Below are 24,181 nucleotides of genomic sequence, written 5' to 3'. Positions count from 1 at the left end.
TGCTGTGCTGGGGGTGGATAGGGCCAGTTACTCTCCCCCTGCTAAATAAAGAGAATCACCAGTTTAGAAGTCATCAGGATCTGTTGTGACATCCAGACCAGGTGCAGGGCTGTCCTTAGAGAGCCCTGGCAGGGTGTGGGACCCGGGGCAAATCAGCCAGTGTGGGCCCCCTTCCAGTTAATTCTAAGGGGGGTTACAAAAGCGGGGCCCGGGCAGTTGCCCTACTTGCCATCCCCTAAGGACAGCCCTGACGAGGCAATCCTCGCTTATTCTAACCAGGATTTCTAAATAAACCAGAAACATAAGCTGGAATACAATTATGTTCTAAACCTGGACTGGAAGGTTTGCAAGGTTCTCCCAGGCACTAAGCCCATAAAGACAGCAGAGCTAACTAATGTCAGATCAGTGCATAAGTTTTCAGCAGAACTTCTGTGGAAAAGTTAAAACTGTATTTCTAGCTCTTAGCATGCATTTATTTCAATATTATTTGTTTCATAAGATAAAACACCCAAACTCTAAATTTTATGATTCATGTTTATTTCAACTGGAGTGTTGTTCATATGGGGGTACTTGCCATGAGGCGGAGTAGCCTAACGCTACCACTCAAACACAAAGCCACCTGAATGAGGCTTTAATGCAAACAAACCTATCTACAAGTAGGGTGTCCTGAAAGTATCTCATCCATCAAGCAGGGAACTGGAAGGAATAGCAAGTTCATGAGAGGAGAGATTTCACATTGGTTAAAATGCAACAAGATGGGGGCAGGAAAGATGAAAAGGCCTAAAAATGTATGATATACTTTATAGACAGTCCTACAGCAGGTTATTCCACAGAGGTAGCCTCCATGAGATATGCATTAAAGTAGCCCCAATGTCCCAACTGTTCTTGTACAGCCACTTAAGCTGTAAATATCACTGAGTTAAATGGGAATTATTCTCAGATAAGCATGAAAAGGGTTGCAACCATATATAAAGAAATGATCTGAAGAAGCTTGGGAGTCTCCTTGATTAGGGTTGCGCATTTTGTATTTTTTCTGTTTTGATTTGTACCAAATCTGAATCAACCCCATTTTGTATTCTGTCTGAAATTAAGCCTTCCAAATCACCCCAGTTTTGTTTTGTATCTGAATTAATCCGAATCTGAATCAATTCAGATTTTAAAATGGGTCACATGGTCAAAAGAGTGGGTGGGGGTTATATTGCCAAATGAGTGAAAGCTACCACAAAAATTTCTAAGGAATTGGGCAAACTGCTGATATTTGGTGAATTTTTGAAGTTTGTGTGTCTTTCAGATTTTCCCCATAGGGTAAGATGGAGGTTTAAGGAAAAGTATAGCTTCACATGGGGTGGGGGGGAGAGGTGGCCCAGAGTGGAGTGTGGTTGATGATAGTGCCCAGTTGATACAAGGAAGCTACCACAATTTTTTCAGAAGAATTTGGCAAAGGGCTGATTTTTAAAGAATTAATGAAGTTACGCATGTTTCAGATTTTCCTCATAGGGTATGTTTCTGCAGTCCCATAAGTCCACTTGAGGGGCACTAGGGTGGCCCAGAGCAAGTGGCGGTGTAGTGCACTTAGGGTGCCAACCACCTACATAGGTTGCCAACCCATGAAGTACAGGGTTTTGTTGTTCTAGAGGTGTTCTGAGAGTAGATTCTCTAGTAGCATATGAGAGTGGATTCATGGTTTTTCATTAAAAAATCTCATTTGCTACCAGAGAATAGGGGTGGGCAATTTGGGTTTTCGGGTGATTCGGCCCAGACCCGAACCGAATCACCCCTGTTCTGTTTTGTGCCCGAATCTGGGTCACCTGAATCACCCTTGATTTGGTTCGGATTCGGATTTAATCTGAATCCGAATCCGAATCGATTCAGGTGGGTAAAAAGGGGCCCAGGGGCAAAATTTTGGGGTGGGGTGGTAGTGCCCAATGGGTGGAGTCTACCACCCCAATTTCAGGGGGATTGGGCAAAGGGCTGATTTTTGGCTAATTTTATAAGTTTTAGTGACTTTGGGGCAGTTCGGGGGCATAGTATGGGATATGGGCAAAAGGAGTGGGGTGGGGTGGTAGTGCCTAATGGGTGCAGGCTACCACCCCAATTTCAGGGGGATTGGGCAAAGGGCTGATTTTTGGGAAATTTCTGAAATTTTCATGTCTTTGGGGCAGATTGGGGCAGAAAGTGGGGCCTGGGGCAGAATAGTGGGGTGGGGTGGTAGTGCCTAATGGGTGGAGGCTACCACCCCAATTTCAGGGGGATTGGGCAGAGGGCTGATTTTTTTGGAATATTTGAAGTTTGGGTATCTTTGGGGCAGATTGGGGGCAGTAAGTGGATCTGCCCCAAAGGAGTGGGGTGGGCTGGTAGATAGTGCCTAATGGGTGGAGACTATGACCCGTCCCCAATTTCAGAGTGATTGGGCAGAGGGGTGAATTTTGGTGAATTTATGAGGTTTGTCTTCATAAGGTGAAGTGTGCTAAATTGATTACTTCCTCATATTATTCATAGTAATTGAGGTGTGAAAAAGTGAAAGTGGGGTCATGAGAGTTGTTTAATTGAAAAAAATCTAATTTAGAATGAGAATTCACACCTCAGAAAAAACTTCTGAGGTGTGAATTCTCATTCTATAATAGCAAATGAGATTTTTTTCAATTAAACAACTCTCATAACCCCACTTTCACTTTTTCACACTTACTATGAATAGCCTCCACCCATTAGGCACTACCACCCCACCCCACTCCTTTGGGGCAGATCCACTTTCTGCCCCCGAACTGCCCCAAAGTCACTAAAACTTCAAAAATTTTCAAAAAATCAGCCCTTTGTCCAATCCCCCTGAAATTGGGGTGGTAGCCTCCACCCATTAGGCACTACCACCCCACCCCAATATTCTGCCCCAGGCCACACTTTCTGCCCCAATCTGCCCCAATCTGCCCCAAAGACATGAAAATTTCAGAAATTTCCCAAAAATCAGCCCTTTGCCCAATCCCCCTGAATTTGGGGTGGTAGCCTGCACCCATTAGGCACTACCACCCCACCCCACCCCTTTTGCTCAGATCCCATGCTATGCCCCCGAACTGCCCCAAAGTCACTAAAACTTTAAAAAATCGCCAAAAATCAACCATGAACCGAATCACCCGAATTTTTCGGGTCTGAAATTCGGGTGATTCAGCTCATGCCCGAAAAATATCGGGGGACATCGGGGGTGATTCGGTTCAGCCCCGAATCACCCGAAATTTTTCGTTTCAGGCACAGATCGTTCTGTGCCCGAAATTTTTTGCACATCCCTACCAGAGAATCTAAACTCAACACCTCAGAAACAACAAAGCCCAGTACCCCAATGGGTTAGCAATCCAGTGGGGTGTTTGGCACCCTCTGTGCACTACACCACCACTCTCTTCGGGCCATCCCAGTGCCCCCCCAGGTGGAGTTATGAGGCTGCTGAAACCTCCATTATTCCCTATGAGGAAAAATCTTAAAGACATGTAAACCTCAAAAATTCCTAAGAAATCAGCCCTTTGCCCTATTTGGAATCTGGGTGCACCACACTTGGGGCACTGCCACCCAACCCACTGTTTTGCCCCTGAAGCCCCACATAAACAAGTAGAAAGAGTGAAGAGAATGATGAACAACAATGACACTTAATTTTTCGGTACAGTTATTTAAGAATTTTGCAGCATGTGGGAGCCTGTCCCTGTGGCACTAGCACAGCAGCACAACCCATATGTGGATTCAAGCAATCTTTCAATAAAAACACTCTCTCCCCATGGAACAGTGACCACAGGTCCTTTGAGATAGCAAGATAGACCAATGAACTGCCTTGGTACTATGGAACAGCTTCAAGTGTTCATTTAACTGAAGTGGAGTGAGCCGTAGCCCAAACAAATCAGCCTACTGTTCAGAATTGATTAGATTTATCATCACTGCATTTAAGAAAGTGCAAAACCATGGATCATGGTTACAAAAAAGAGAGAAGCAACTAAGATTCCTGGGGATGTCAATAGATTGACAGGGGTATTCCCCACCCCCTCCTTTTGTCTCCTGTAGTCCCATGTGGATGACCTGTCCCTGCAATGGCAAAAGTTGTGAACCACTGTCTTAGACATCATGACCCACCAAATTACATTGTGGCCTAAATTACATTAGATTGCTCAACTTGGGCAACAAAATTTAGACACCACTATAACTCATAAAAATCAGAAGAAAAACAAAATAGCTCTTCAAAAGAGCCCTGAGCAAGTCAAGAGATTCTTTCTAAACCTTTGGAAAGAAAAACCTGTGTAATTTCAGAACTTTTCTAACCAGCTTCTCGAAAAGCTTCTCCACACAATTTATACCATGGCTTTTCGAAAGAGCTTTGGAATTGCATTGAGCTGCCAAAGATATTTGGGTAATTCTGTCTCAAAATGCTGTCTTCCAAATCCCTTTGCAAGGTCAGTTTGCATTTCAATCACACTGAATACAACACATACTTAACTAAACCATTCATACTCAACAGCTTTTTGCATATCTTATCTTCTTCTAATCACTCAGTGCCTCAGCTGGATTGGAGAGAGTCAGAGAAGTCAATTTCAATTGCAATGCTTTTCCGAAGAACAAAGCATTCTGTCCAAAACACAGTCATTTTTATTTGGAAACACAAATCTCTGGTTTTAAATTCTTGATTTTGTTTTGGTTACAAAACCTCCGAAATTGCCATGTTCGGGCACAAAACGTTTTGTACCTGAATCAAAATGCAAAAGCCTATCCTTGAGTAGTTTATGAATGATGTTCCAAGCTGTGTGGCAGAAATGTGGGACACAGTTTTGGAAAATAAGACACATCTGTTGATGCAGGTTATATTTGACATAATCACACATTTCTGCATATGTAGACATCACATACCAATTTGAGGTTGGAACCTCCTTCCGAGTTCAGAGATCTTTTGGAAATTTTTCCTTATTTTTCTGTGTCTACTTCGATCCTCAAGGTCCTTACAGATGTCATTGTAGTACTGCTCCTTGTCTCTTCTAACAGCTTTCTGAAATTTCCTATTAAGTTCCTTCCTGAGCTCTTTATCTTTCTTGACTTTGGCTTCTCTCCACTTCTTGGCAATTGCTACCGTCTGTTCTGACATTCATTTTGCTTTCTTCTTTTTTTGGTCTTTGGCAGTCTCTTTTCACATTTGTCCTTAACAACTACTTTGATTTCATTCTACAGTTCCTCTGGTTCCCTATCAATGAGGTTCAGAACTTCAAAGATATTCCTGATGTTCTCCTTGAAAATGGTGGGTACATTCTCAAGATCATATTATGGAAACTGGATAGCTTTGTTTTTCCACTTTAGCTTGACTTGGAACTTGCACATGAACAGTTCATGATCTGTTCCACAAATGGCCCCTGAAAATCTGTACAGCATGTTCGTCAACATCCAAGATACTCTACAAGTTACTGCTGACTTGCAAGAACTTCTAGTATGAGAAGATGAAGTTAGATCAGCACTCCAGTCATTACCAAGTCAGAAGGCTACTAGAATTAATGAAATAGCTACAGAAATATGGCAGGCAACAGAAGAAGAATCAGTCAAGGCATTAACCAAACAATGCCAGCAAATTTGGAGAAAGACACAGTGGCCAACAGATTGGAAGAGATCACTCTACATACCCATACCAAAGAACAGAGAATTAACAGATTGTGCAAACCATCACACAATATCCTTAATTTCCCATGTTAGCAAAATAATGCTCAAGATCATCCAACGCAGATTAGATTTCCCTGTGTGGAAAAGGAAATGCCAGATGTTCAAGTTGGTTTCAGAAAAGCCAAGGAACAAGAGACATCATCGCTGACAAATGCTGGATAATTGATGAAGCCAAAGAATACAAAAAAATAAATCAATATGTGCTTTATTGACTACAGAAAAGCCTTCAATTGTGTTGACCATGTCAAGTTGTGGAATATCCTTAGGAAAATGGGCATCCCAGAACATCTCATTGTTCTCATGAGAAACCTATATACAGGACAGGGAGCCACAGTCCAGACAGAACATGGTGAAACAGATTGGTTCCTGGTCGGCAAAGGAGTAAGACAAGGCTGTATACTTTCTGATGACACCACTCTGATAGCTGAGAATGCGGATGATCTGCAAGCTCTAGTAATGAAAGTCAAGGAGCACAGCGAAAAAATGGGACAACTAAATGTAAAGAAGACTAAATTAATAACAACGAATACAGCAACCAGCCTCAGAATTGATAATTTATTATTTATTTTATTTATTTATTCGATTTCTATACCGCCCTTCCAAAAATTGCTCAATGTCTTAATGAAGACATTGAAGTGGTGGATAGCTTCTGCCTTTTAGTAGCGACCACCAACAATAAAGGATCCAGCAGTCAAGAAATACTCTGCAGACTAGCACTTGGTAGGGTTGCAATGAAGGCCTTAGAAAGGATATTTAGATGCCATGATGTGTCTATACCTACAAAGATTAGAATCGTTTAGACAATGGTTTTTCCTGTGACTTTCTATAGAAGCAAGATAGAAAAAGTATTGACGCTTTTGAACTTTGGTGCTGGAGAAGACTTTTGAGGATACCATGGACAGCCAGGAAAACAAACAAATGGATCATAGAACAAATCTATCCAGAATTTTCACTAGAGGCACAAATGATCAGGCTCAAACTATCATACTTCAGACACATTATGTGAAGACCCAGCTCCCTTGAGAAGTCCATAATGCTGGGAAAAGTTGAAGGAAAGAGAAGAAGAAGATGGCCAGCAGCAAGGTGGATGGACTCGATTACAACAGCAATGAATGCACCACTGAGAGACCTTAAAGGCCAAGCTGAAGTCATTTCATCCTGGAGAGAATCTATCTATGTGGTCACTAAGAGTCTGCACTGACTTGACGGCAATTAATTAATTAATCAATCAATCAATCAGACATTGCATCATTCCATGGCATACATCATTCAAAGAAGTCTAAAGTCTTTCCTATAGCCATTTCCAACATAAGAAGATACTGTTGACCAACTTCATTTTCATGTTTAAAAATAATTCCCTCTGGCCTTTTCCAACCAAAGGAACCCATATGTTCTATTTGTTATTTCATATGCAATTTCTGGCCCATCAATGCACTACTTTTATGCACTAAAAAGAGAAAAATGCTGAAAATATATTTAAATAATAATAAGCCAAAAGAAGCATGAAAATTCCCAGTCAAATGAAGTTAAACAACAACAACAAAAAGAATAATGAAGTAAGTTTAGAATAATTTATCATTTATTCAAAAAGGAAATTGCTGCCAGCATTTATATTTATGTGTTCTATTTTTCTACTTCTGAAAGCCCTTGTGTTCCAATGTAGGTTTTATCCATCACAACTCTACTTTTTTCTAGCATTGATTTTGACAGGTGCCTTCTAGATGCCCTGTAAGGAGAAAACTGCAGGGACATTTTGCTGTAGGAAAGCTCATTTGCATAATTACAGCTTCTTGCCATGTAGCTGCAACAGTTAGAATTTCTTTGTGCTCTGTTTATAGGAATATCCATCAAAATTTATCCTATGATAAAATATATAAATTAAAATAGGGGAATACCAAATAGCTTCTGAAGAGGGCAAAACAGCTGCATGCATAATAATAGTCTAACTCATTAGATAAGCTGGTTTGTCTGCAGATAATGCAGATAAAAGTGGGGATGCTCATTTTCTGTTTTAATCTTTTCTGGCCCTCAGTTAAAGGAATTCACCCACAATTTTGACCAACTCAGTGCCTGTATATATGCATAAAATGCTATCTCAGGAAGGGTAGATATCAGTTCCTGGCAGATTGTTCTTTGGAACAATCTCTTTTTTCCTGTAGAGAATTACATTTAGATATTTTTAAGGGAGATCTGGAACTCAACACTGATCCATTCACACACAGGCTCCACTCCAACATAGTCACATTCACCAGAGATACTAGAACTTGCCCATTCACTGAAATGGTAAGGACATTTCTGTGAAAATATCTTCATTTCACTTGGAAAACTGCTGCCTAGATTGCAATGTACTGGGAGGCCAGAGCTTTTACTTGGGATTTCCCCCCCTTTCTTTTTCTTCAAGACCATGTTCAGATTGTGACTTGCATTTTACACGATATCCAGTGCAGGCAGAGCATGTCGTCCCTGTGTTTGAAGTTCTATCATTAAAAAGGTACAAGAGGAGGCTTGTAAAAAGGCTCTGGAATTACCATATGGGGTATGTGAAAGGCTTTCACTAGCACAAGAAAGAAACTTGTTCATTCTTCTACCTCTCCTTCCCAATTGATGGCCTCTACTGCTCTTTCTTAATGCCTAGACCCAATATCCCAAGCATCTATTCCTCTTTTGCCCTTACTGCTCTATTTTGTTTAGTCTAAGATGAACAGTCCTATCTCAAATATATGATCATTTCTTCTGACACTTAATTAACTTTTATTTTAAAAAAATCAATGGATTGATACATCAGTCAATTGGTCGGGAAAATTTTGCATATTATTTTTATTTATTTATACTCTTTTACATGCCATCCATATAAATGGTGCTTTACAGAGGACGAAAGAGCAATTTTCTCCCTACCCTACAAAGCTCAGGTTATTCTTTGTAATGTCATATCCCTCAGGGCTCAGTATTGTCTCTGATGTTGTTTAACATCTACATGAAACCGCTGGGAGAGTTCATCAGGGGATTTGGTGCAGTATGCTGATGATACCCAAATCTACTTCTCGATGTCAGCCTCATCAGGAGAAGGCATAACATCCCTAAATGCCTTCTTGGAGGCAGTAATGGGCTGGATATGAGGGATAACAAACTAAGGCTGAATCCAGATAAGACGGAGGTACTTCTTGTGAGGGGTCAGAACTCGGGAGACAATATTGATCTGCTAGTTCTCAATGGGTTCACGCTCCCCCAGAAGGAACAGGTACGAAGTCTGGGGGTGCTTCTGGATCTGAACCTCTCCCTGGTGTCCCAGGTTGAGGTGGTGGCCAGAGGTGCCTTTTATCAGCTTCGGCTGATACGCCAGCTGCATCTGTTTCTTGAGATGAATGAACTCAAAACAGTGGTACATCTGATAGCACACAGGCTGGATTACTGCAATGCATTCTATGTGGGGTTGCCTTTGTACATAGTCTGGAAAATGCTGTTGGTCCAGAATGCGGCAGCCAGGTTCGTCTCTGTATCGTCTAGGAGACACCATATCACTCCTGTGTTGAAAGAAATTACACTGGCTGCTGATACGTTTCTGGGCAAAATACAAGGTGCTGGTCATCCTATATAATAAAACCCTAAGGTACCTGCGTCCGTGTCTCTTGCGGGTGTTCTGCGCATGCGTGGCGCGCTGGAATTCTCATGAGATTCTGTGAGAATTCCAATATGCTGCCCGGTAACAGCCGTAACGAAGGCAACAACTGAAATGGAGGACGAGGGAAGAGGACGGGGCTCCCGAAAATGGCAGGGAGGGAGCTGAGGAGGAGGACGGAGGAGGACGGGCAGCGGGCGAAGCCCTGCTGCCCTTTGGAGGGTCAAAGGAAGAGGAGGACGAGGGAAGGGGAGGACAGGGCTCCCGAAAATGGTGGGAAGGGAGCCGAGGAGGAGAACAGAGGGCTGGGACGGAAAAGGGCGGAGGAGGACAGGTGGTGGGCGAAGCCCTGCAGCACAGCGCCTCCGACACCGCCTCGCCGCTGCCCACCACCCGCTCTTGCAAGCCATCATAAAAGCCACACAAAAGCTGAGCTGCAGCCCGCAAATGAGACAGGTTCTGGGGTCGAGGTTCGGGCCTGAAGGTGGAGGAGGAAATGGTTTGTACTTCAAGGCCGGTGGGGGTCAGAAGGGGAGAAGCAGGGTGGAGCCCCACATGGCAGGTTGAACCTGATGGAGACGCGCTCATGGCTCCGGAGACACAGCGCGACTCGGCCCACCCAGTCCCACCTTGCCCTTGAAGAAAGACTGTTCTTGCAAACATTTCTACACAACTCTTCTAGTGCCCGTTAATGTAATGGGCTTCATGTCTACTAGTTACCTATAAAGCCCTAAACAGCTTAGGCCCTGGAATGTCTTCTTCACCATGAGCCCCACTGCCTGTTGAGATCATCTAGAGAGGTTTGCCTGCAGTTGCCTCCAACTCGGTTGGCGGCTACTCAGGAACTGGCCCTCTCCTTTGCTGCCCCTGGACTTTGGAATGCGCTCCCTGTTGAAATAAGAGTCTCCCCATCTCTGGCAACTTTTTAAAAGGCGTTGAAGGCACATTTATTCACCCAGGCTTTTAATTAGATTTATAGTTTAAATTTTTAATGTTGGTTTTAAATGATTTTAATGTCAATGTTTTTAATGTTTAAATGATGTTAATTGTTTAATTTGTTCAGTTTTGATTTTAACTGTTAAATTGATTTGAATTGTTTTTATTAGTTGTAAACAGCCCTGAGCCATTTTGGAGGGGCGGTATATAAATCAAATAAATAAGATAAGATAAGATGATATTTGTCTCTTTGGGCTTACAATTACAATTACATACTTGCCTTAAAGTATAGAGGTAAATGTAATGGTTCTTTATGCAGAAGCCAAGGGATAAAACTGTAGGCCTCTTAAGCTCACAATTCAAAATGTATGTATTAACTTCCTGGAAATGACCTGTACAAGCACATCCATATGACAATGTGCAGTCAACTAATCACTAGTAATCAGGTGACTTATACAGTAACTGAAACACAACTCTTTAAACAAACTTCAATGACAATAAGAAAAATGTTATATGTTCATATACACAGTACAAAACATAAAGGGTGCAGTTCAAAGAAAGCTATTCACTCTTATTAAATTAAATGATATTTAAGTGCTTCGCTGGGAAGTTGTCATGTCTAAATACCTCTGGTCTACCCCCAGCAGGTATGATTCAGGGGGGAAAAAACCATACATGATCAAGTATCAGTTACTGAACTCACTCAGCCGCTCACAGAATGGGGCACCAGCATTAGCATATAACAAAACCGATCCCCAGTCCCACTGCCAGGGCAACAGAAACCACAGTCAATGATATACCACCAGTTGCTGCAGCACACCTGTGCCATGTCACAATGGCTCTTTAAGGGCTGACAAGTCAGCAGGGTCTACTCCTTCTCCCTCTGCAGCATTGGGGATCATAGGAGCTATGGAGACTGAAGCAGCCATTCCTTTAGAAAGCCAATGAATAGGTATAGGGTTGCCTTGCAAAGTACAAGATACACATTTGCACAACAGTGTATAAAACAAATGAACAGAATCAGGTTGTTACTCATTGCACTGAAATGAAGAGGACTGACTCTTATTCCCACAAAGAGTCAGCAATATGAGAGCTGCCCTCACATGATGCAATCTAGGGATATGCACAAATCAATTTTTTCTATTCAATTTGTACCCAAATCGAATCACCCCCGATTTTGTTTTGGGTCCGAATCTGGCCAGCTAGCACAGGGGTGATTTGTTTTGTCCACAAATAGCCCAAAACAGGTAGATTTGAGTACAAATCGTTTTATTCCCGAATCGATTTGCACATCCCTAATGAAATCCCACATTGCAGGGACACATTTAATGAACAACAAAGCTGCATAAGCAGCAACAGTTCCACAGGACTTTCCCACCCAGTTATCATTTACCTCCTGACAACATTCCAGTTGCATGAGGAAAACGCATGCAATCAGCCCCATTCACATTATTACATTATTCACATGTGTATCCCTATACCAGATGACTCCTATATACCATCTTCATGCAGTCTTCACATGTTGGCTTAGCACACATGTATTTCAGTGAGGCTTAACCATCTATTCAACTTCCTTTAGATTCTACCCTACACACCACCACATTAATTTACAAGTAAGGTATATTTATTTAAATGCTGCTGGATAATTAGGTTTGGGAAAATATACTTAAGTTGTGGGGGTAGGGGTGGATTTTGAGTGTAAACCATTGAACAAAAGGATTTTGCACACCTATTCTGCTCCAGTGATTCCTAATGGAAAAGTAACACTACTCTACACATGACCTAAATTCAAAGCAACTTTACTGTCAAATACTTTGGGTTGGCAAAAGCTTGCTATATCTCAAAGGATGCACTTCTTCAGCTCTCAGCAACTATTTCCGTTCTGGTAGTATAATAATTGGTCTCTGAAGAAGTGAGCATTATACACACACACACACACACACACCATATATATATATATATATATATATATATATATATATATGTATATGTATATGTGTGTATATATATATATATATATATATATATATATATATATATATATATATATATACACACATATACATATACATATATACACACACACATATATATATATACACATATAAAATTATTTTTATTTTATTTTATTTTATTGAAGTGGCCAGGTGAATTAAATGCACCTGGCATTTCTTCAGAAAAGGTTGAGATTTAGAAAATGTTGAGTGAGTAAAAAGAAAAAAATCCTAAATAAAAAAGGAGGTTGAAGGTATTATTTACCCCATTCTGAACTGGCTGTTTTGAAAGGTTTCTGGATCAAGGCAGGGAGATGAGAGAAGCAGTTTAATCTTTGACTGGCATCTCACAATACTACAAAGAAAATGATTTACTCACCCCTTCGTTAGAATTGTCTCCTGAATTGGCAAGCATCTCTTGAAGGGCTCTGACAGATAAAGACTGCTCCAGTACAAAGTTACAGATGCAAAGGTCAGGAGGGACATACTGTAAAAATAAAGCAAGCAGCAAAGATCAGTGCTATATCTGATGTAATGGGCTCTGGCCCATGAAAGCTTATGCCACAATATATTTGTTAGTCTTTAAGGTGCCTCAAGACTCTTTGTGGTTATTGCTGCAATAGACTCTTACATATTTACTTCTCTGAAAATATCACTGTAAGATTAAATATTAGAACAAACAAAACACACCGCACATACACACCCCAGTACTACTGCAATATACAAACACAGTTAAATAAATGCTTGTTTCTGCTTTAGACAACTACAGGAAGATTTCATTTAGATTGGTACTCTAAACACTGCATCTTGCCCAGACTCCCCTGGCGGTAGAATCTGATGGGCCTAAGGCTACAATTCTAGGCACATTTACTTATTTGGTGTAAACCCAACTGCACTGGGATTGACTTCCAAAAAACATGTCGAGAATCAGGTTGTAAATAACTCTACAATGAAAATTAATTACTATCTCGGCTCAGTCTTTAATTAATCAAGGCACACAGAATTCAGGTATTTATTTATTGCTGTAAATTCAGGCCTATTTCACACAAAAAGCAAATGAGGTAATAAAACTATTTCCAAGTGTTCCACTTCAGATTAAGGTGAAGAATCAGATGGCTTAATGGTTCCCCTTGTGGGGGGGGGGATCCCTGCATATTAATAGTCATATAAGGGAGAAGTGTTCCAGCCTATTCTTTCTCCAATATGCTAATTTGTATGTGCAGGGAATTATTTTCATAAGCTATCCAACTTGCATCCAGCTAAGTGTGCTTAGTAACAATGGCTGACATACCGCACAAGAGCATTCCAACCTAGTAATGTTGCATTTTTGCAAATTGCATTACACAAGAATAAGCCCATTGTTTCCAATGGACTTATTCTTGTGTGATGCCATTTGCATTTGCATGATTTTCGCAAATTGTGCAAATGCAACATTAATAGGCTGATGTACTGTTGCACAGTATATCAGCCGCTAACATCAATGAATTTAAACACTCATATCATAACATGCTGCTAGATTTCTGATCATTGTATAAATGATCATTGTATAAAAGACAGAAGTAGAAGTTTTATATGGTTTTGTTTTGTTTTAGCACATATACTGGAATTTTCTTTTGGACAGAATCTCTATTGTGTTGGGAAAGTATACTAAAATATGAGTACCTCTTCACGCATTACCAACATTGAGACATTCAATTAAACTAGCTAGTAATGAACTCGTATTTGGGGGACTGTTGTTATTATTAATATTAATATATAAATAATACATTTGTGCTTGTAATATAGATTGTCACTGCTCATTATTGTTATACTACTGAACAACAGAAATCTATGTCTAATATTCTGTGCATGCACACAGTAATTCTCTCTTGCTGAATTAACAGTGTCACTATGTTTGACGTCAACAACACAAAACTGAACAAAATGCCCTTTCCTCTTTGTTTTCATTTAGTGGGAGACTATATTTTACAGACCAATTTCTTACTCTATGAAGGTTATGTTATTAAAGTTGATATTTGAATTTAAAATATATCAAAACATTATAATACTATAAAGGCTATGTCTGTGAATATTTCCTAATTGTCAATGTGAGACAAGCAGAGGACAAAAGCTTTGAGCAACATGTCCCTGTTTTTCATATCCATAGCCAAGGGATTTGCTAGGCTAATTAGGTGACATAATAGGAAAGGAAACATTCCCCGTGGCTAATTTGATTATAGTGTCTATAACTCTAGCCTTCATGATTCTTAATTATGGCTACATAGATCAAGGTCTTTTCAACCTGCACATAATACTCTGATTTCTTATTACTAGTGACATTCTCACTCCACATTCCCCATTCATGGTTGTTGTTTTTCTTCATTTGTTGAAAACTCACCTGAACCAGATTAAGTCCATTCAAACAACACTTAGAATGTTGGTTAGAAGGAAAGGAAATCAGGCTATGATAAAGGTTTCGATACTGCACAAATTCCTGTGTATATAAAACAGGTGAGGGTGCAGCTTCCGAACCCCTGAAAAGCATGCCTGTGCTGCTTCTGAAAGTGGGGCATATTAATAATTATATATTTCTAAATATTATATTTCTAAATATATATTATTAATACCACACTGTCAAAACAAACAAGTTTATTACTTATAACTGATGATCTTTGCGTGGTATAAGATAGGAGGGAGGGGGAAAGGTCCAAGGAGTGGTGCCCATTTGCCTTTGGAGGACAGTGTAGGAAAGAATACAGAGGCAGGACTTAAAGTCAGGGAGAACCAAAGGTCTACCAAAGATTTTAAGGGAAAGTTGGACAAAGTCCATCCAGGTGGAGTCATCATGAGGTTAGTTTTAAAAGCCCTTCTCAAAGATATTTTAGAAGTTACAGCCTGCAGAGAAGGCAATCTCTTGTGCCTTCTCTGCAGCAGAAGTGACCTTACATCAGGCCAAAGGACAACCATATCTTGGTGAAAGGCAAGAAAAAGAGGAATAGCCACAGAGCTACCAGTTCAACTACATGTTGAGCTTAGGTAATGGAAAGAAGAAAGGAGACTTTGAATGACAGGAGATGTAAGCAGTTATTTCCAAGGCCTGTGCTTGTGTGTGTACTCACACATTTTTTGATGTCTGCTCAGTTAATTTTAGATCCCATTTAGGTTGAATCAGGAAGGTCCCATTCTGAATGCACATGCATGCACACTGTCTTGATCTTGCTGCCCAGAACAAAACTCATTCCGAACACAGATGAAAAAAAATAGAGAGAACACTGGGTGTAAGTCATAGGAAGCCAAGGGTTTGAATGGCTTAGACATAAGTTGAATGAGGACAAGGAATAGGTCCTAAGTTGGTATAGGTTGTGGCAGTGAAGAGAAGATATGGGACAAACCACTGAAGAAGTTGGAGGAGACCTGGTCTTGTGATGGCAAACATGAATTTTACTAAAGAGGGCTCACCCTGGTTTGCATTTGAGTGGGAGACGTGTGTGAGCCTTGTAAGATATTCCCCTTAAGGGATGGGGCTGCTCTGGGAAGAGCATCTGCACGCTTGCATACAGAAAGTTCCAAGTTTCCTCCCTGGCATCTTCAAGACAAGGCTGAGAGACATTCCTGCCTGCAACCTTGGAGAATCTGCTGCCAGTCTGTGTAGACAATACTGAGCAATATGGACCAATGGTCTGACTCAGTATATGCCAGCTTCGTATGTTCCACTTTGCAAGAGGGTCTGAAAAAGAGGATCCAGATGAGAGAGTGGGATGGAAGGCTGTAATATAGACATAATGAGGGAAGGAACAATCCATTAAAAGTTCTATACACACATTATGTTAAACACTAATAAAATCTGTACAATGTACAGAGGTACAGAATAACACAGCTAGTTAACCACATGTCATGTTGAATGAAGGTACAGCGCCCTAATCTTTCCCTTCATTTACTTATTTTATATTTTCTTCCTCCATCCCTTCCTTTACTGCTGTGCTTTGATTCCAAATTATTGTTTCCTTTGTTATTCTTAGTTTTACTATTACAGAATCCTGAGCACACTTTAGCAATGTTTTTTCTTTCTTTCATTTTTGCATCAATTTGGATGTCATACCAATATCCAGAAATCTGCATCAGGTATTTGTATCAGTTTACCAACCAATTCCCTCTCAAACACGTTCAGGATTTATATAATCTTGTGAATGGTAAAGATGCAAAATCACAGGTTCACACAGAGAACTGAGTGAATATTCAAATATGTGCTTTAGCCAAACTACAAGAAGCAATGATTCACTTAACGTACACCTATTTTCACGCTATGGCTGCAGTCACAGAACTCTGCTGGTTTAGGTGAGATTTTGTCAGTGCAAGGATATGACAGCATTAAAGATGTCATGAGAACACCTTCTGAATAATATGGACACCATTTCTGGCAAAAGGTTATTCACACTTTAGCATGCAGCAAGAATAAAAGTGTTTTTCTGACAATCTCAAGATGTTTTAGAAGTAATCATTGACTCATAACTCAGCTTTGCAAGGCTGTTGGACACAACAGATTAATCTGAATCAGATGAGAATCTGCTCCATTTAGGCACTTGCAAAGATAATGAGATGGTAAATGGATAATGTTAATTAGCTACCCAGGGTCCTCAATGAAACACACACCCTATTATGAAAGTACTTCCAACTAATGTTGCCCTTTTAAATTTTATCACTGATTTGGGGAGTGATAATTGAAAGTCATCAATGTCTGTATCGTGCTGTGAATTGGGCTTTTTATTTCTCAACTTTACATCCATTTTTCCTCATTGCTTTATGCAGCTACAGTCTGCAAAAGTCACAATTTCCCCCAGAAGGTATAATAAAGAGCATTAAAGACCAGAAAACGAGTATAGGCAGCCCAAAGATTCAGAACTTTGTCAAGTGGAGGTAGCTATTTAGATGACTACAGTGTTCCAACTTTAATGTAATCAGCTTTTACATCTATAAGTTAATTCTACCTCATATAATTATTATTATACCACCAAGACATCTTTGATGCTTCTGAAAACCACTACTAACTTTTAAAACCATATATTAATATATGACACCTGAGCAAACAGGCCTCAGCAGCTGCAACGCAAAGATTTAGTTATATATATGGGAAGCAGGGGTGTGCACAAAACCACCTTGAGTTCATTCGAACCAAACCCAAGTTTGGTTTTGGCCCCCTTCACCCCCCACCACCACCCATTTGGTTTGAGGGGGTTCTCCAAACAGTTTTTAATTTTCTTTTCTTGTTTTCTTTTAACTTACCCCCTCCGAGGGCTTAATGAAGGTGGCGGGGGGGTGTCTGCAGAGGTTCCCCCTCCCCCTGCCGGCCCTCCCTTTTCCAAAAAATTGTCTGGTTCACATGTCTTCGGCCATTCCTGGGCCTATTCCCCAGTGTGGTGACCATTTTGGAGGCCTCCCTGCCTGGCCTGGTGACCCGACCACACAGGGTCCCATTGCATAGGTGCAGTGGCCTCCAAAATGGCCACAGCACAAGGGAACAGGCCTGGAAAGTACCAAAGACATCCAAATTGGGTGATTTCGGGGAAAAGGAAGCCTGGCAAGGTGAGGGGGAACCCACGTGGACACACAGCCCCGCCACCTTGGAGAAGCCCCCCAGAGGAGGTAAGTTAAAAGAAAAAGAGAAAATAAATAAATACATGTGCAATGAACCCCCAAATGTGGGTGGTGTTTGGTCTGGGGTTGAGCTGAACCAGGGTGGTTAGGCTTGACCCCAAACCATCGAACTGAACCAGTTCAATATTGAACCTGTATGTACACCCCTAATGGGAAGTGAAATAGAAGCTTATAAGAGGCAAACAAACCAGATCAGTTTAAGACTGCAATCCTATGAACACTTGCATGAGACTAAGCCTCATAGAGAATTACTCAGTATAAATATTCATAGGAACAAATTTAAAAAGTTATTAGATTCTCATAATACAGACTTGCCCACATGCTAACCTTTTTGAACTTGTTATAAAATCATTAGTTCTTCAGTGAGGTTTCCTTAAACAATATTACTGCAAATTGAAGTTGGCTTTCCAAGATATTGGGTCCCAACTGCACATGATGTTTTGCCTTTTGGCTAAGATCAAGTGTAGTAACTATCAGTCATACAGTTTTTCCCTGATTTTTAAAAAAAAACCACAAAATGCATTTATGGAGGTTGCAGCCTTCGGCAGAAGACTGAGGGTGGATAGAGGGAGAGAAGCAGAGGTTTCTTCCTCTCCAACAGTTGATTCACTAAATATCATCCCCACCATTCATCCCCCCCACCCGCCGTGGGTAAACATGTCATGTTTATCCCTGAGCTTGCTAAATCAAAGTAAAGCATTTTGTAAAAGAGCTCTTACATTGTTTTACAATACAATTAAATAAATGCCAGGTTTGGATATAGGGTTATAAATCCTAACTTTCCAAAATCAGGACAGAATTCATTGTTAAATCATACTGCATTGTAAAAACAATCTGTCCCAACAGTCTGGGAGTCTTTTTAACAGTGTTCTGCTTTCTAAACCTTTAATTTAGCATAGTCTCATATTTTCCTAATTTGCTCAAGTTTCCTCTGCTGTTGTCACTGTTGATAGAAGCTGCTAGCTTGACGGAACTTGGAAGATGTTTTCTCCCCACACTAAAATATTCTGGGTTTCCCCTGCAGCTTTCTTCTCAGTCGCCTCTGCACTCATTGCAAATGTGCTGGTTCTGCTATGTTTGCATGCTCTTTTTGCTTAGACTTGTGCCTGCAATTTGTCGCAACTTTTGGCAAGTTTCCCGTGCAGAACTCAGGTATATTTATAACCTGCTAGGCAAGCAGGCTATAAATCACACAAGATAACAAACATCGGCCTCCAATTTGCCTCCAAAACTTGGGGCTATGCCCATTCCCTCCATCCTTCCCCCAAGGCAAGAATAATGGGTTCTGAGGACAAGAAAAACTACAGAGACTCAACCCACACTGCTAATACTACATGCAAGATCATTCTTATAAACATTCACAAGCTTGCCCATAACAGGAGGGTCTATAGCCCACAGCTACCGAAGACAGAAGAGGAAAGGGCTCCCTGTCCTTTTATTAGTTCTACAGAAGTAGAAATGTGTGCAGGTAATGTATTCCCTAAGACTAAAGGTAATATGGCATGACAAGGCACACCTACCAAAATACCCTGTACTGTACAACTATTAAAGATACAAGAGTTATGACCCCTACTGAATCTGGACACTCCACAAAGAACTAAGACAACTCTCTGTTTGACTTGAACTAAATTGGCAAGTTGTTCATTTAAAATCAAAAGAGTATACTAGAGACCAATGTGTATGGGGTCCTTTGAACTGAAAACAGGGGACCTTCAAAAGCCTTCTGTTAGATTTTTGAGCAGGTTCCATACAACACCCACCTATAAAAATGCAAACTTGAGGACCAGAGGAACTACCATAAGATGATGGTAACAGAATAAGGTTGTTAACATGACCAGCTGTACCAGGGTAGGATAGGGTTAGCCTAGATAGGGCTGGTTGTGTAAAGACCCAGGAACACTCCTGATCCTGCTGCTCCTCCCTCAGGTAAACCTGATTTTAAACCTGAGCTTACAGTGAGCTAGGAGGGGAAATGCTACCGGTCATGTGGGTCATCAGGCTGCCAGCAACTGCTCCTGAGCTGCCAGCAGCCATCTTGGTCATAGAGCGGGGGGAGGGGGGAGGGGTGGCGGGAGAATGGCCCAAGAGCATGGAGCTTTCCCAATACAGTCATCCCTCGCCAACCACTAGGGTTCCATTCTGGCAAAACCTCGCCACTGGCAAATTTGCAGTTGGTGGGGCATTAAAGTCTATGAAAAACAGGGAGTTAGGGGAGCCACAACCACAAAAGACTTAAAAATAAAGAGAGAGAGAAATACAAAGAATTTGCTAAAAATCACACCAAAAAAAAAAGAAAAAAGAAAATCCTGTAATATCACCAAGAGTCACCAAGAAGAATGAGCAGATCGAACCTCTGGACTTCTTTTGAACCCCCAACAAATCATTCAAAGGCATTTTAAATTGGCAAGGGACAGCAAGGTCAGCAAGAGTTAGCAAGGGTCACCAAGAGGAATGAGCAGATCGAACCTCTGAAACCCCCCCCCCCCCAATAGCTGGAACCCCGCCAAAATCACTAAAAACACCTGGCCAAACTCGGATACTCAGGTTGCAGTTGGGAAGACCTGTCACTATTTCCCATTCACATTTACTCAAAATCGCAGTTGGTAAAACCATGGTTGGCAAGGGATGACTGTATACCATACTGCTCACACAGTGCATTGTGGGATACCTGGTGGCCTGACTTATTTCCCCTCCCCCCCCCGATTGCCACCTGGCTCACCACAGCACAGGTGACAGAGCCTTGATTGGGTTTGTGTCATGTGGGAGCAGGAAGGTAGGTTTCTGCTTTCCCTCAAGGTCCACCACCACCACCACTAGTGTTACCTGGGAGACCCCAGTTACCACAAACCAGACGAACAAGGATGATTGAAGGAAGCAATAGTCACCATTTATTGAACCAAAACCAGCGCTGGTGGGTTTTTCCGGCGCCTCACGGCCTACCAGGAAAAACGCGCCAAATACCCAGTGCCTTGGGATTTTATACCTTGGCATTGTTGCACAGCTGGGCATCCCCCATTCAGCCCGAGGGACCAATTAATTCATTACATTTACACATGTGTTTGCCTTGAGGCTGGACTTTGCCCTAAGTTTCGGTTCTTCAGTAGACAGATAAGCAAATTAAGAGAAGACACATCCACATTCCAAGAAACAGAACAGTTACAGTTTGGAATAAGCCTATCATTCGACGCCTATGCTAACGAAGTTTGCAACATCCGTACCCTCTTCCCCCACCCTGTCTGTCCTTGGCAGATAAGAGACTCCACAGTTTCAGCAGTAGAGAACAATAAGGAATTTTCCATCTCACACTAGGATGAGAGAATGACCTTAAGGAGATGGAAAACGTCACATCAGTTTACAGAGGTCAGTCTCTGGTGTTATGTTCCTCACCATCTTAATCAACTACTCAGAAAATAGACTCAACATGTGCAACTGCCTTATTTTTTTATTTATTTTGCATATATATACCACTTTTCAGGCGAACCTCCCAAAGCAGTTATCCTATCTATCTATCTAATTTCTATACCACCTAATATAGAAATCTCTAGGTGGTGTACAGATTAAAACATAATATATAAAATATAAAATATTTAAAATTCATAAAAACAGATAAAAATCACAATAGATAAAAACACATTTAAAAAAAATAGATTTCAGTTAATAGCCTGGGAAAATAGGTGCATCTTCAGGGTCCTTCTAAAAACAAACAGAGAAGGAGATGCTCTTGTTTCAGCAGGGAGTGCATTCCAAAGCCCTGGGGCAGCCACAGAGAAGGCCCGGTCTGAGTTGCCACCAAACAAGTTGGCGGCAACCATAACCGGACCTCTCCAGATGATCTTAATAGGCAACAGGGTTCATGACAGAGAAGGCACTCTCTTAAGTACCCTGGACCTAAGCCGTTAAGGCCTTTATAGGTAATAACCAACACTTGGTATTTTCTTCGGAAACATATTGGCAGCCAGTGCAGTTCTTTTAGAATCAGTGTTATATGGTCCCTTCAGCTAAACCCAGAGACAAATCTGGCTGCCACATTCTGTACCAATTGTAGTTTCTGAACCACATACAAAGGCAGCCCCACATGGAGTGCATTACAGCAGTCAAGCCTAGAGGTTACCAGCATAGGTTACCCCCCGGTAACTGGGCAAAGAGGCACCTTTTACCATGGTGATTCTCTTTATTTAGCAGGGGGAGAGTAACTGGCCCTATCCACCCCCAGCACAGTACTTCCAGTGACTGTTGCTGGTGTGTGTGTTATGTTTCTTTTTGGGGACAGGGAGCCATCTTTTTTGTTTGTTATTTCTCTTTGTAAACCGCCCTGAGCCATTTTTGGAAGGGCGGTATAGAAATTGAATTATTATTATTATTAGTAGTAGTAGTAGTAGTAGTAGTAGTAGTAGTACCATCGTTTTAAGGTCATTTGTCTCCAGAAATTGACTTATTTGGTGTATCAGCCAAAGCTGATAAAAAGCACTCCTGGCCACAGCCTCAACCTGAGAAACCAGGGAGAGTTTAGGATCCAGGAGCACTCCCAGACTATGAACCAGATCTCTTAGGGGGAGTGTAACCCCATCCAGAACAGGAAGATCTAAACCATCTCTCAGATCCCGACCCCCTACAGAAAGTACTTCCGTCTTGTTTGGATTAAACATCAGCCTGTTATCCCTCATCCAGCCCAATATCACCTCCAGGCAGGCACATGCCATTTTCTGATGAAGTTGGTCTGGAGAAATAGATCTGGGTGTCATTAACCAAACTTCCTGATGATCTCTCCCAGGGGTTTCATGTAAATGTTAAAAAGCATTGGAGACAGTATGGAGCCTTGTGGAACTCTACACTTTAGCTCTCGCTTCTCAGAACAATAGTCTCCAAGTGACACCATCTGGAATCTGCCAGAGAGGTAGGAACGGAACCACTGTAACACAGTGCCAATCCCACCTCCTTCAAGCAACCCAGCAGGATACCTTGGTCAATGGTACTGAAAGCCACCGAGAGGTCCAAAAGGATCAGCAGAGTCACACTTCCTCTGTCAATGCCAATTGGAGATCATCCATCAGGCTGACCAAGGTGGTCCCAACCCCATAGCCCACCCGAAAGCCAGTGGTAGTGATTTAGCCTTTTACTGACTCAGAACACTAGTCCATCTAGATGACTATCTACATTAATTGGCATGCCTGATAAATGAGAATTTCCTCCTCCTTCTGCAGCCCTCCACACCACATCCCATCCCATTCCTTAGGGTCCCCTGGTGATGTGGAGAAAAAAGGGCATGGAATTTACGCTGCAATAATTTCCTTCCACATATACTGATTAGGATCCAACCCTGTACCTGCATCTTAGTTTTCATCAATCAAATGAACACAATAACAAAAGCAGCAGCTGCATTTTGCAGGCTCACAAAATGGGGCAATGGACATTGCAAAGTACAATGAATGGATAGCAATTATTCCTAAAACCACCAGGGAAATTCCTTCAGGTTGTGAACAAACAGACTAGGAGAAACTGTGAAAATGGTACATTTGGCAGATTAATTAATTACGTGTTCCATCTACATAATGAACAGAAGGGCTGGAACTGGAGCTTTAAAAACAAATAGGCAAGATCCAGCAAAGCACATTTAGTTCCCACTGTTTTTTGTGCAAAAGAGTTAAGGATGTGCCTAAAGGTCACAAAGTTGTTTACTTACCACACTTCATTAACAGAGGCACTTAAACCTGGAAGCTCCTCTTATTTAAGAAAAAGCAGCTGTTGAAAGCTTCAATCTAGACTGTGACCATGGTGCATGTGTGTGTTTCTTTTCCTCCATTCCATTTCCACACCAAAACACAGACACACACACTCCCTCTCCCCCCCACCACCCCCTGAGTTCTATGTGATCCTTAAGTGTCTGTTTGCAGCAAACAGCCACTTTGGAAGCATGTAGTAGTTCCAGGAGGCAACTTGCAGCAGAAAAATAGTATGGCAGGGAGAGAGTAACATCCCTTCCACCACTGTGCACTATGGTCCCAATCTGAATCAGTGGTCCTGCAGTTGCCTTTAAAATAAGAAAAAGAAAAAAGAGGGCCACTCTGGTTTAAGCACATCAGTTAATAATGATTGACATCAAGACTAAAGAAACACATGTGCAGACTAAAGCAGCACAGGCAGTTGAATGTGTGGTTTTACAATCCATAGGGACATGTCTTTGGGTGGCACAGAGTGCTTCAGAGGAGAGGAAAACTGGTAAAAATCACACTCACACCCATGTGCAAGCACCCACACAGTTTGAATCTGGAACACAGCACACTGCATGCATAGTTTGTTAGTCTGGATGTTGATCAATATGCTTAAGTTAATGTCTAGT

The 24,181-nt window shown here is 41.4% G+C and overlaps 1 protein-coding gene across 21 annotated transcripts in view; it reads right to left on the bottom strand.

Moving 5' to 3' along the window:
- Nucleotides 1–24,181, bottom strand: part of RYR3 (ryanodine receptor 3) — a 644,727-nt gene that overhangs the window by 506,942 nt on the left and 113,604 nt on the right. For 20 of the 21 annotated variants that reach the window (XM_053280309.1, XM_053280347.1, XM_053280383.1 and 17 more), the window contains exon 3: nt 12,593–12,700. The exons of the other annotated variant lie outside the window; for it this stretch is intronic. In XM_053280309.1, the coding sequence (XP_053136284.1) occupies nt 12,593–12,700 (108 nt within the window). The remainder of the gene's footprint in view (nt 1–12,592; nt 12,701–24,181) is intronic. 21 annotated transcript variants of the gene reach the window in all.

This window comes from Hemicordylus capensis, chromosome 1 (assembly GCF_027244095.1).
Source record: "Hemicordylus capensis ecotype Gifberg chromosome 1, rHemCap1.1.pri, whole genome shotgun sequence".
NCBI lineage: Eukaryota > Metazoa > Chordata > Lepidosauria > Squamata > Cordylidae > Hemicordylus > Hemicordylus capensis.
This window is presented reverse-complemented; position numbering and strand designations above follow the sequence as displayed.